The sequence below is a fragment of the Chlamydotis macqueenii genome, chromosome 2 (genome assembly GCF_036417535.1).
Source record: "Chlamydotis macqueenii isolate bChlMac1 chromosome 2, bChlMac1.mat, whole genome shotgun sequence".
NCBI lineage: Eukaryota > Metazoa > Chordata > Aves > Otidiformes > Otididae > Chlamydotis > Chlamydotis macqueenii.
Genome location: NC_141557.1, coordinates 63381888 through 63396042, shown reverse-complemented (window position 1 = coordinate 63396042; position 14155 = coordinate 63381888). Strand labels below are relative to the sequence as shown.

Below are 14155 nucleotides of genomic sequence, written 5' to 3'. Positions count from 1 at the left end.
TGATGTTTTGTATGTGGATTCAAAGTTTTCGGTTGCATTCTCATTTTTGAGTAAATGAAACTTTCTTTACTACCAAGATCTTTAACTGTGGTCTTTTTTTCTTTGTGTGTTCCTTCAATTTTTTTTTTTTTATGACCTGTTGTGCTGCAAGAGTAGTGATAGCAGATCTTGCACATGGTCCTGATTGCCAAAGACAAATTAAATCATTTAGTGTCAGACAAATGTGTAATACTTCTACAGTTTTTAAAGTTTTCTCAGCAGGGTGTTTCTGACAAGTTATGTTAATTATTTCTTTATAGCATTAAGACATTATTGGTTGTACTGCCATAAAGACATTTCAGGTCATTTGAAAAAGTAATAGAAATAAAGATTTTGTTTTGTGCTAGGAAGTGTTATAGTGGCATATTAATAAAAACCTAAATTTTTATTTAATATATAATTTATTTAGTGATGCTGAAGCGAAGTTTTCCTATACTATCCAGTAAAAGTTAACTAAGATAATTGGAACTAGGGAATCATTTTTATAAGTTAATGAACAGGATAATATTTTTGTATGGGATTCTATCAGAATAATTGAGTGAATTAGATTTTACATCATTATAGATAATAGAGCTAGCAGGCCATTTGTGTATGATGCGTTCAGCACTGTTGTACTCATTTTTATATTCCTTGTGAAGGGGCAGTTACTTATGCTATGTGTTAACTTGTTAAAACAGTGGGAGACACTTTTGAGTTCAAATACAAGTTTTTAACCAGTAACGTAGAAAGTATTATTTCCATTAAAAAGAAGGAAAGCATGTTGTCATTTTTATGGATGTTATTTAAAGAAGTTATAATGATCCTTCATAGTAAATTCTGAAAAACAACATTGACAATACTATTTACGTTACATAAATGTTTGGGCTTTTTCATACTATTATTTGTTTGGGGACTGTAAATTACTGCAAGTTTTAATTCAGACAATTTTTCTCTTAACCACTTGACACCTCAGTTTTACCTTTGGTTTGTTTTTCAGGAACTGTAATTGGTGTTGTCATTTACACAGGCAAAGAAACTCGAAGTGTAATGAACACATCCAACCCCAAAAATAAGGTAAGTTAGCTTTAATGTGGGATTTCCTACTTGTATTTTCAATAAACTTAAAGATAGATGTACCTTAAAACAGAAACCTAGAAGCTCTTACCCTGATGTATTTCATGTGTGCTGGACTGACTTGAACTTTGGTATGAGAAGTGAATTATGACTCAGTCTCATTTCAAAAGTAAAAATATTTTCCTCTGGCTATGAGTGTTACAGGTACTAATGGAAACATTTGTCTTCAAAGTATAAATGCGCGTCTTCAGACTTGTATACTTCTTTCTCACAGCTAAATATTAATTCCCAATTCACTTCTATCAGATTATTTTACTGTGTAGTGTTTGACCAAAACTGCACAGTAGTTTTAAAGACGACTACTAAAATTTGTTTGGTCTCCCAGAAGAAGTAGAGCAAGATAATTGAGGTTCCAGTCAGTACCCAGAACACTCTTCCAGGGATTTTTGTAAGCAATAAAAACATTGTCAAGAGATTTATCTGTTGAAAATATACCAGAATTCAAGCACTTCCCTTTGTACAAGATTCTTTCAGTTCAAAACAAAGCAAATAGCTATTCATTTCATCAGTTATGTTTCTAATGTGAGTTGAGAAGGGCCCTCAATTATAAAAAAATAAAACTTCAGTTGTAGGTTGTATCTTACAACCTAGGCCTTTGTTTAGTAAGAAGATAATTGTATTAAGAAAGGAAAAAATTCTTGCAGGAGGTTTAGAAAAAATCAATTGTGACAGGTTGCCATTTTCACGCCATTCATAGTAAGTTGCTCTGAGTAGGATCATCAAGAATGAAATGATAATACAAATTGCTTGAAGTGGTTATTGCTGTCCCCTGAGCGTATTGATTTGTATTTCTAATAAAGAGATGCTTTTAAATCTCTCATTGACAGACAGGTGATATGTACTATTACGTGCATTAAAATGGCCTTTTATTATTTTAATCTTTATAACATACATTTTAAAATAATAGAGTAAAAAGGAACCAGAATGTTTATGGTTTCTATTCCATCCAATACAAAGATGAGCCCTTTGATAACAGAATCTTTCTCTAATAATTCTGAACAACTTCTGACTAATAAATAATTCTCACAGGTGTTTAAAATGAAATTAATATAGTAAATTGATACTAAATACTTGATATTAGTAAATTGAGAGTATGCATAAACGTAACATGCTTTACTTAAGTTCAATAGATTCTGGAGGAGTATCAGATTTTTAGTAAATCTTTGTTAGAATTTTTCTGGAGTATTTCACACAGAAAACTATGAGAAAGGGTAAAAGGATTTGTGTTTAAAATTTCCCTGATGTTTTCAAAATGACTTCAATGTTAAAATACTTGCTCCAGATTTTTGTCAGCAAAAGATTAAGTAGCAGATAAACCTAACAAAAAAGAGATCCAGCTGCAGCATGGTTTTTACTACTATGACAAGGCATGTACCACCTTTGCTTGCATAATATTTTAATGCTACAGCTGCTAACAATTAAATATTATGTTCTTTTATCTACAGTGGGAACCTAGATAAAGTTTAATTTTTATGGAGCACTAAGAAGCAAAATATAATATGTACACTTGCACGTGCATGCACATACACAAACTAACAGAGCCAAATCCTAATAATATTATCTGGCATATATTACACTATCAGTATATAACACTATCTAAAATAACTAACTTAGGAACAAGTCAAGGAAGGTTTAGACTGGACATTAGGAAGCATTTCTGTACCGAGAAGGTGGTCAAACCCTGGGCACAGACTTCCTAGGAGAGGTGGTTGATGCCTCATGCCTGTCAGTGTTTGAGACGTTTGGACAACACCCTTAATAACATCCTTTAGCTTTCGATCAGCCTTGAATTGGTCAGGCAGTTGGACTAGATGATTGTTGTAGGTCCCTGCGAGCTGAAGTAGTCTGTTCTAGTAGTCTATTTCTAATTAGAAATCATGCTTTTAAATAGCATTTTATCTGCCACTGATAAAACAGTTCATGCTTCTATAACTAAACTGTAGTCGTGAGTTGTTTGAAGGCCTTTCAAGGAGTCATTGACCTATTAAGATGTTCAGTATTCTGAATATGTATATTAATTTGTTCCTTGGAGGTGCTTAGTTCTTTGTACCATAGTTAGCTGATAGGAATCTACTGAATGTGAAGAATGAGGCTTAATGTAGTATATGTAAAATTACCTGCTTTAAATATCTCTGCCTTGGTAGTTGCTCTATAGAATATTTGAAAATTTAAAAAATTATTCTTATCCTGAGCAGGTGAAGACTTTCTCTAGAGCCTATTTTCTACATCAACTATATCTGCTCCGTGTCAACTGTCGTTCAAATTATTCTGTAAATGTGTAAATGAGTATTGTGTGTACCAATTTCTCAACAATAATATCGGCGTGGGGTTTTCTCTCTGTGGACTGAACAACCTTTTTTAAAGCCATAGCCAACTAGTAACATGACCAGTAAGGATAGATTTGGGAACTGAAAACAAAAACACTTAAGGCTGTCACAAATGAGTAAGTGATAAAATGCAGTACTTCAGTGTAAAAAATAGTTGTCAATACTTTTTAACATGTAGTTTTAACTCTGTCTTTCTGTGGAGTTAGCATCTTACTGTCTCTGTATCTTCTACCATGAGGTGAGATTGGTTTGCATACTTCTGTAAGATAAGACACTTACTGCCTGTAGGTGATATTCTTTGCTAGTTGTCCTTGCAGCAGGTAAACAAGCAGTAATCAGTTCATTCCTCATTTGGGAGGGGAGTCTTCCTGTGTTTTCTCAAGCTTGACAATAATGATTATATGTTGGATAGGGTATGTAGCATTAGGAGCCAAAAGGAGGGCAAAGGGAGTCTATAATAGTCTTTGAGATTAGAAGATATATTACAGTTAAGAGAGTAAAAATTCGAACATCTAAAAAAAAAAAATCTGCACCTAATTGTTGCTGAAACGAAATGAAATTGATTAATTGTGATATTGCTGCAAACTCAAGAAGAAGTAAGTCTGCCTCCTCTTCTACTTTAGAGTAGAATTATTCCAAATACTATTTGGAACTGATTTTAAATTTCAGAATGTCTCTCTCTGCTTCTCTTTGAAAACAGATAAAAGTAATATTCTAGAGATTTTCCTGTAAAATGTATTGATATGCTCTTGTTGGGAATATAGTTCAGTGATGCTCATGTCTTCTGGCTTTGGAAGAAAGCAAACACTAAAATCTATGATTCTCAATTTATATTGCCAAACTGAAACTTCTATGTCCATAAATAAGCAAGAAATTAATGGGCTTGACTCTTATCAATCCTGTCTTGATTGAAATAGAGATAGATGCTTCGGTTGTATTTCTTAGAGGAGTATAATATTATAGCTGTAGTTTGTGCTGGAAACTGGGTTTTTCTCACGGCAAATTTTTAGTTTTTCTGCTTAAGAGTAGATGCTTTTTGACTAAACCAATGTTAAAATTTAGAGATGCGGACCTGCTCTTTAAACACTGACTAGAAGACTAAAGCTGAAATAAGTTTAAGCAAACTTAGATATGAAAAATTTTGAAAAGTATGTACCTGTTCCAGCATGTGGTTTATCTGTATGTTAAACTTAGAAGGATTTATTGTGTTTGCTGAAGTATTTAGTCATTCAAGCAACAATTTTAAGTTAAAGTCAACACTTTGTTTTATTACAATTACAAAAATTGTTTCATTGCCTAAGGATGCAGACGCAATCTGAAAAACACAAAGATAGAGAGACGGGAATTTTCTTAATGGATCATTTCAATATGTTTTTAATTCCAAACAATATAAAGAAAAAATATTTCTGACAAGGTTTAATTTCAGTCTAAAATTATATATGTTCTGTGCTTTAGATAAATGTAGAAATGGTAACATCAACATTATTATAGTGTAATGGCTCTCTGCATTTTACCTCATTGGCAGTCACATCAGCTTACTCAGGAATGCAGTTCCAGCCTTAAAAAAAAAAAAATCAGATTGAATTGTGCTCCTTACAATGCTGCAATCAGTAATCAATCCTATTTGGATAGATATTCTTAAACCTTGTCTTTCTGGATGAAGTTGGACTTGTCAATGCTAAGGGTCATTTATAGATGTTAATTAACCAAGAGGGAAATTAACAAACTGAGGTTATTTTTTTTTTCTGGCATTTTGCAGTGTTCTTATTCTTACCTATTTAAAGTGCAAAATAGATTTTTTTTGTTGTTGTTGTTGTTAACGAAATTTAGAATTGCTTTTGTACTTTTGGTCTTCATAGAAAGCCAGATTGTTAGCACAGCACTTCTGCAAATGTGACTTGTTTCCATCAGTGGCAACAGATTTTAGGGGTAAAGTTAAAAAAACCACAATATACTGGGAGGGAGATGGAAATAACTTAGAGGGAATGTATTTTGTGTACTAAGATTGAAACATTAAAATTACTTGGACTGGGCAATATATATATGCACTCAGAATATGCACAGTAATGCAACAAAGTGAGTAGAAATTATCTTAAGCAGAACTCCTGAGAAATCAGTAGCCTCTGTAAAGGAGCTCCAGCATGTAATCTGCCTAGTGTGCTTCAGATTAGTACAAAAATAGTTTTTATATTACTAATCCTTACAAGCAGCATTCTAAACACTTGATTTTTTTTCCTTATATTATGGAATTCTACATCTGCTGTTATGTTTTAACATCAGAAGTCAAACTTCATAGTAACTATTTGGTGTTCATCCAAGTAATATTGCTTTTTCCCTAATTCTTAATCAGCATGAAAGCTAAACACTGTGTCTTGTGCTTGGTGCTTTGCTGATTTTGTAAATGTTGCTTGGTTTTGGTTTTTTGTTTGTTTGTTTTCAGTTTTCTTTCATATATAGAAAACTAGAAGAATGCTAGATTTATGCCACTATATTAAAATAATAAGAAAACAATAAGACTGAAAGTCTTAATTAACTTCTTTGAGTTCATATGTAAACAGAATTTACTTCATGCAAACTAGTATGTTGTACGAGGTCTATATTTTATTTACAGCAATTGATTCTTTTCAAAGACTTATTAGGGCATTTTTATCCATTTTACCAGTGCTTCTCAAAGGGCAGTGTACATTTTTTAAATACTCTTCTTCTTTACAGTCTTCTCTCTAAAACTAATAAAATGGTAATATTACAAATGGGAAACTGGGACACGAGATCAAGGGTGGGGGGGGGGGCAGGGGGAACCCAAACAAAAAGCCAGTAACTGAGAGTGGTCAGTTTAAGGTATTGGACTTCATTTGTCATACAATTAGTGTTTCATAGTACTGTTATATCTTGAATACTATTGGGTATGCATGTCTGTAGCCTTAGAGCAAACTTGATCCTAATGTATTATCTTTGGCATCTGGAAAATAATATTAGATCATCACTTGTTTATCTACTTTGCTGTTATATCCTTGAGCTAGAGAATAAGTTGTTCCATGATGTGGCCTGCAATCAATTCACAAGTTAAAGTCCCAGAATAACCTGTGCCCTGACTTTTAATTTGTTCTGAAAGCAACAATTAAACATATTATGCAGTTGGTATACCAAGTCATGTGATAGATCTTTTCTGGCTACAGGTAATTTAGCACGCTGCGCTGCATGGCTGTGTGGCGTCTGAGTCACCGAGCCTAACTGCCGCTCAAGTACTGAACTGAAGAGATTGTCTATGCTGTGTTACAGTACTGTGCTATTTGGGACATGGATGTTGAATCAACATTTCTACTTTACCTCGTACCACTTTCTGTTTGCAATCCTACTGTAAGGCAAAGTATGAGCAACAATACACAATTTAGTTCTAAACAAAATAATTGTTATATAACAGTATAAAAAGCGTGCAAGGGAATGGCTTTTTGATAGTGAGAATTCTGTCTGTACTCTGGGCAAATTTCTGGGTTTACTGTATATTTCAGAGTTAGTGGCAGACTCTTCCATTGATTTTGCTAAGCCAAATAATTTATTCATAGCTGTAAAATTCCTACAATGTTAAATTCATTCCCTAGTATAAGAATATAGGAGGATAAAAATTTTCCAGAATGTGAATGACTAGCCATAAGCCATGTCTAATTCACAGTCTTAAATTTTTGTGGTTTTCGCCAAGAACTTTATTTGATGATGTTCTGAGATGTATCGCTTCCCATTTTAGAGACTCCCATTAAAAGTTGCTTGGAATTTGTTCTCTTTTAGTAAGTCTTAAACATGAATGTGTTAGAATTTGACTCAGCAGCTCAATGTCATTTCACACCAGTGTTTGAGGAAGGATCAATGGTGGAGTACACCATTTCTGCAGTAGTCCATGAAACAGATTAATCTAACAAAACAGTCAGAGCAACTCTTGAAAAACAGAGTTATGAAATAGCAACAACTTCCTGCTTATCCACTGGACATACAGTGTATTTTACCTGTAGCGAATGAGGCTAAATGAATTATTTTTGGTAAAATATAGAAACCATTTGAAATTTTGTCATTCTACAGAAGACAGTGCAAAAGGGAGACTCCTTGTATAGAATCATAGAATGGTTAGAGTTGGAAGGGACCTTCAAAGGTCATCTAGTCCAGCCCCCCCTGCAAGAAGCAGGGGCATCTCCAACCAGATCAGGTTGCTCGGAGCCCCATCCAATCTGGTCTTGATCGTTTTCAGGGATGGGGCTTCCACCACCTCTCTGGGCAACCTGTTCCAGTGTTCTACAACTCACATTGTAAAAAATTTCTTCCTTAGATCCAGTCTGAATCTACCTCCCTCTATTTTAAAACCATTACCCCTCGTCCTATCACAACAGGCCCTACTGAACAGCCTCTCCCCATCTTTCTTATAAGCCCCCTTGAGGTACTGGAAGACAACTATAAGGTCTCCCCGGAGCCTCCTCTTCTCCAGGCTGAATAGAATCATAGAATCATAGAATGGTTAGGATTGGAAGGGACCTTCAAAGGTCATCTAGTCCAACCCCCCTGCAAGGAGCAGGGACATCCCCCACTAGATCAGGTTGCTCAGAGCCTCATCCAGCCTGGCCTTGAACGTTTCCAGGGGTGGGGCCTCCACCACCTTTCTGGGCAACCTGTTCCAGTGTTCTATAACTTGCATCAAAAAATTTTTTTTCCTAATTTCCAATCTAAATCTACCCCCCTCTATTTTAAAACCATTACCCCTCGTCCTATTGCAACAGGCCCTACTAAACAGCCTTTCCCCATCTTTCTTGTAGGCCCCCTTGAGGTACTGGAAGACAGCTATCAGGTCTCCCCGGAGCCTCCTCTTCTGCAGGCTGAACAGCCCCAACTCTCTCAGCCTGTCCTCATAAGAGAGGTGCTCCAGCACTTTTATCATCTTCGTGGCCCTCCTCTGGACTTTCTCCAACTGGTCCATGTCCTTCTTGTGCTGGGGGCTCCAGAACTGGACACAGTACTCCAGGTGGGGTCTCCCCAGGGCAGAGTAGAGGGGGAGAATCACCTCCCTCAACCTGCTGGCCATGCTCCTCTTGATGCAGCCCAGGATGCGGTTGGCCTTCTGGGCCGCAAGGGCGCATTGCCTGCTCATGTTAAGCTTCTCATCCACCAGCACTCCCAAGTCCTTCTCCTCAGGGCTGCTCTCAATCCATTCCCCGCCCAGCCTGTATTTGTGCCTGGGATTGCCGTGACCCAGGTGCAGGACCTTGCACTTGGCCTGGTTGAACTTCATGAGGTTGGCATGGGCCCACCTCTCCAGCCTGTCAAGGTCCCTCTGGATGGCATCCCTCCCCTCCAGCGTGTTGACGGCACCACACAACTTGGTGTCGTTGGCTAACTTGCTGAGGGTGCACTCTATCCCACTGTCCATGTCGCCGACAAAGATGTTGAAGAGGGCCGGGCCCAGCACGGACCCCTGAGGGACATCACTCGTGACCGGTCTCCACATGGACATTGAGCCATTGACCACCACTCTCTGAGTGCGGCCATCCAGCCAACTCCTTATCCACCGAGTGGTCCGTCCATCAAACCCATGTCTCTCTAGTTTAGAGAGAAGGATGTCGTGCGGGACAGTGTCAAAAGCTTTGCACAAGTCCAGGTAGATGATGTCAGTTGCTCGTCCCTTGTCCACTGGTGCCGTCACCCCGTCATAGAAGGCTACCAAATTGTTCAGGCACGATCTGCCCTTGGTGAAGCCATGTTGGCTGTCACCAACCACCTCCTTGCTCTCCATGTGCCTTAGCATGGTTTCCAGGAGAATCTGCTCCATGACCTTGCCAGGCACAGAGGTGAGGCTGACCGGCCTGTAGTTACCTGGGTCTTCCTTATTCCCCTTTTTAAAAACTGGGGTTATGTTCCCTCTCTTTCAGTCATCGGGGACCTCACCAGACCGCCACGACTTCTCAAATACGATAGCCAGTGGCTTGGCAACTTCATCTGCCAGTTCCCTCAGGAGCCATGGATTTATCTCATCAGGCCCCATGGACTTGTGCACCTTTAGGTTCCTCAGATGATCCCGAACCTGCTCTTCGAGTACAATGGGCGGTTCTTCATCCTCGCAGTCCCTGCTTGCAGCTTCTACAGCTTGGGTGATGGGACAGGAACTCTTGTCGGTGAAGACTGAGGCAAAAAAGTCATTGAGAACCTCAGCCTTCTCCATGTCCTGGGTAACCAGGACACCAGTTTCCTTCTGTAGGGGGCCTACCTTTTCCCTGGACTTTCTTTTGTCCCCTAGGTACCTATAAAAGCTGTTCTTGTTGCATTTTATATCCCTGGCCAGATTCAGTTCTGCCAGGGCTTTGGCCTTCCTTACCTTATCCCTGGCCACTCGCGCAGCCTCTTTGTAGTCCTCCCAGGCTACCTGTCCCCACTTCCACCCTCTATAGGCTTCCTTTTTTACTTTCAGTTGGTCCAGGAGCTCCTTGCTCATCCACGCCGGCCTCCTGGCCTTTTTGCCCGACTTGTTTTTCATCGGGATGCACTTCTGCTGAGCTTGGAGGAGGTGCTCCTTGAATATAGACCAACTTTCCTGGGCCCCTCTTTCCTCCAGGGCTGCCTCCCATGGCACTTGGCCCATCAGGTCCCTGAAGAGGCCGAAGTCCGCCTTCCTGAAGTCTAGGGCAGAGACTTTGCCATGTAGTTTCCTTGCTGCCCCATGGATCTTGAACTCCACCATGTCATGGTCGCTGCAGCCAAGGCTGTCCTTTAGTTTCACATCCCCCACCAGCCCCTCCGTGTTGGTGAGCACAAGGTCGAGCATGGCACCCCTCCTTGTCGGCTCCTCTATCGCCTGCAGGAGGAAGTTGTCATCCACAGATTCCAGGAACCTCCTGGACTGCCTGTGCCCTGCCGTGTTGTCTCTCCAACAGATGTCAGGGTGGTTGAAGTCCCCCATGAGGACCAGGATCTGTGACCATGAGGCTGCTCCTATCTGCCTGTAGAGCACTTAATCTGCTCTGTCCTCCTGGCCAGGCGGCCTGTAACAGACCCCCACGGTAACGTCCCCTGTCCGTCCCCATCCTCTAATCTTGACCCATAAGCTCTCTGTCAGCTCCTCCTCCATCCCCAGGCGGAGCTCTACACACTCTAGCCGGTTGCTGACGTAGAGAGCAACAGCTCCTCGTCTCGCCTTCCTGTCTTTTCTAAAAAGCCTATACCCCTCCATGTTGACGCTCCAGTTGTATGTGTCATCCCACCACGTCTCTGTGATGCCAATGAGGTCGTAGCCCTGCTCGTGTGCAAGCATCTCCAGCTCTTCCTGTTTATTCCCCATGCTGCATGCATTGGTATAGAGACACTTCAGCTGGGCCCCCAACAAAGCCGACTTGCTGGCTGGAGTGACAGGGGTGCATAGCCCCAACTCTCTCAGCCTGTCCTCATAGGAAAGGTGCTCCAGCCCTCTGATCATCTTCGTGGCCCTCCTCTGGACCTTCTCCAACTGTTCCATGTCCTTCTTACGCTGGGGGGTCCAGAACTGGACACAGTACTCCAGGTGGGTCTCACCAGGGCAGAACAGAGGGGGAGAATCACTTCCCTCGACCTGCTGGCCACGCTCCTCTTGATGCAGCCCAGGATGCGGTTGGCCTTCTGGGCCGCAAGGGCGCATTGCCGACTCATGTTGAGCTGCTTGTCCACCAGCACTCCCAAGTCCTTCTCCTCAGGGCTGCTCTTGATCCATTCCCCGCCCAGCCTGTATTTGTGCCTGGGATTGCCGTGACCCAGTATAGTTGGCTTGTGTTGAGTATCCCAGGAAGCTGTTAAAAGAGTCCGTCCCTGATGGCTATTTCCTCTCAGATGCTGCCTCCACTGCTGCTAATCAGTTGCAGGAATTGGCTTTTTCACTTGTGTTGCTACTTACAGCTTTGTTAATCATGCTGTTGGCAAAATGCAGCTTCTGGGAGGTGGAGAAAGTGGGGGCAAAGGGCACTGCCTCTCCGATGATACTTGTAACCCCATCTGATTGCTTAGAACTGTGCCACCTTCATAATGCTCTGCCTGCAAGGCCGTGCTGGCAGTGTGTGAGCCAAAGCAGTGGTAACCGAAATACTGACATTGTGCAAATAGGGGGTTATGTGTTTTCCTATGTTAGGGTTATGTTCTCCGTATCGGATTTTGTTAATAAGAGCAATGTTCTGCAGTTGGCACTGATTTTTATGTGTATTTTTTTTCTTACTGTGTGTATTGGAAATCTGAAACCTTTAACTTAATTGTGGAATTGTTCTCTATGATTTCCTAAGTAAACATGCACGCACACATTTCTGAAACTTAAAGATCTAAAAACTTGAGACTGCAACAGGTGTGCCTAGTATCTTTATTTAATAGCTCTAGTGGTTACTCAAAAAGCCTATGTAATTTTTCTTTGCATCACTTCCTGTAATTTTTACAATTCTTTTTGTATTTTTCTAAATGTGTTCAATTTTTTTCCAATATGGAAAGGTATTGTATAAGGAGGAATAGAGAAATTAGTTTTTGTGGTAGGTATGTTCAAAGTATAGTAATTTTTAAATTATTATTATGAGAGAGGGTTGTCTTTCATGCCAGGAACCAGGATCTTTCAGAGACCTGCAGAGCATTCTTGAAATAGACACTTATCTGGATGTTCACATCTTTTATTTGGATGCTTTACAGGTATTATTGTTCAGCTGGCTACTGTGTTTTTATGTAGAGCAAGTACAGAAAAACAGATCTTTTGTCTGTTTTAATTTATGAGACTTACTAATTTATGCAGCTGAAGTCTGATGTATTTCTTTAAGTACTAGAGGCTCAGTAACCATCATGATGCACATAACTTGAAATCTTAGTCTACAGTGGTGAACATCTAGAGGGAAAGGAACGTTCTGTACATATCAGGACATAGTATTTGTTTTGATCTAGGCTGAACATAGTGATCATAACTAAGATAATTTTCTTAGTCCTGTTTGCACCCTGAAAATAACAAGCTTGTCATATTCTTAACAAATATGATCTTTGCCTTTCTTTTTACCTCAGCTTAGAGTGAAAACCTGTGGATAGATTTAGCATTAAAATCAGCATTCCAGCTTGTAATGGATGAAAATAATGCGATTCAGATTGTGGATTAGTTTGCAAAGAGTGGATTGTTTTTCATATTCTTAAAGCTAATTCCTTTCTCATCATATCTTTTGGAATGTATCCCGAAACACTGTTTATACAAAACAACATTCAGTTTCATTTCTTTTATGATTTGGAGACTTTGTGGAATCTTTTGTTAATCTCATAGCCTCCAAGGAATCCACTAAAGTATTTTCTTTTACAAAAGCAAAGATAGATGACTTCTGACTCAGCTGAAAGTAAGTTTCTTACTGATGCCTTCAGAATTTGAGGGATAGGCTTTTTTTTTTTTATTCCCCCTCTTCCCATCACATAGAGCTTTTTTCTAGTTTAAGTTTCAAAGTGACTGGGCGGCTGTTTATTTCCTTTTTTTTGAAGGAACTGCTGAAATTTTTTTTGGTTCACTGTGTTTTAATTGCCTACTATATGTATGATCTCTGTTTCTCAATGTAACTCTGCCAACATCAGTCCTGTGTTTTGTATTGCATGTGCCGTTCTTCTGACTACCTTCCCCCTTGGCTTGTTCTGCTCCCCCTGCCCTATTGTTATGGTGTCTCTTAATATTTCTAGTAGTTCCACCTACCCCTTTCTTTCTTTCTTTCATCTCCACACAAATCACACATATCCTTGTTTTTCTCTGGCTATGCAGCACCTTTGTGAAGAAGAAAGTTTAATTCTTTGATAAGCTGAAATTATCAAAGAATATTCTTCGTCTGTCACAGTTCATTTACCTTGAAAAATACTGTGTTGGTTAATTTGCATTCATTGTGCAATGATGATCATCATGATCCTGGTCCACTTCTTCAGCTCTGTCTGTGTCCTTCCGTGTACTGCTTCCTCAGCCTATTGAGCCCTGTCACCTTCCTTTTAAAGCTTCTTTCAGTGCAACTCATGTGCCTGTCATCTGCTCTGCTATCAAGTTGTTGGCTTCAACTTGTGAATCTGTTCTGATTTCTTAACTGTTTTATGCATGGAAAGAGATTCACCATAAGCAGCTAAGTAGCCATTACACAGACCTTCTCTAGATAACCTTGAAATTCCCTGCTGTCATGTTTACCCAAAGGTTCTCTCAGTGTATGGCCACCTCTTATTCTTGTTTCTGTTTGTTTTTCTTTTTTTTTTTTTTTTTGTTTCAGTTGTTACTGTATCATTACTTTCTCCTTTACACTCAAATCAGCATGGTTTGTTCCTTGGCTTGTTGAGGTAGTTTATGCGGTACCTAGTACAGAGGTGTGCTCCATGTAAGGAGACTTCTCTCTGGATTTGCAGTTTAAAAAAAATGAAGCAAATCTGTGTTTATTTACAGATTCAGGGCTGTGGTTGAGGGGAATTAATTTTTGTGAGTGAGATGCACTTAACTTGCTTGAGCTGTGGAACAATACTCTTGAGAGCAGTAGGCAGAAGTGTGAAGGGGTACACGTTGAGGCATTGTATTCCATGTATGCATCTTCCCTTGGCCTTTTTTCCTGTTGCATCAAAGCATGCGTTCAGTCAGCTTCTTACTCTTGCAATGAAGAAAAAGTGTATTTCTCTAGCCCTTCCTGTGTGACACAGGTTTGAATTGTTTAACA

The 14155-nt window shown here is 39.6% G+C and overlaps 1 protein-coding gene across 5 annotated transcripts in view; it reads left to right on the top strand.

Moving 5' to 3' along the window:
* Positions 1–14155, top strand: part of ATP9B (ATPase phospholipid transporting 9B) — a 167363-nt gene that overhangs the window by 93726 nt on the left and 59482 nt on the right. For all 5 annotated transcript variants that reach the window (XM_086743146.1, XM_086743143.1, XM_086743142.1 and 2 more), the window contains one exon: positions 1016–1092. In XM_086743146.1, coding sequence (XP_086599272.1) covers positions 1016–1092 — 77 coding nt within the window. The remainder of the gene's footprint in view (positions 1–1015; positions 1093–14155) is intronic.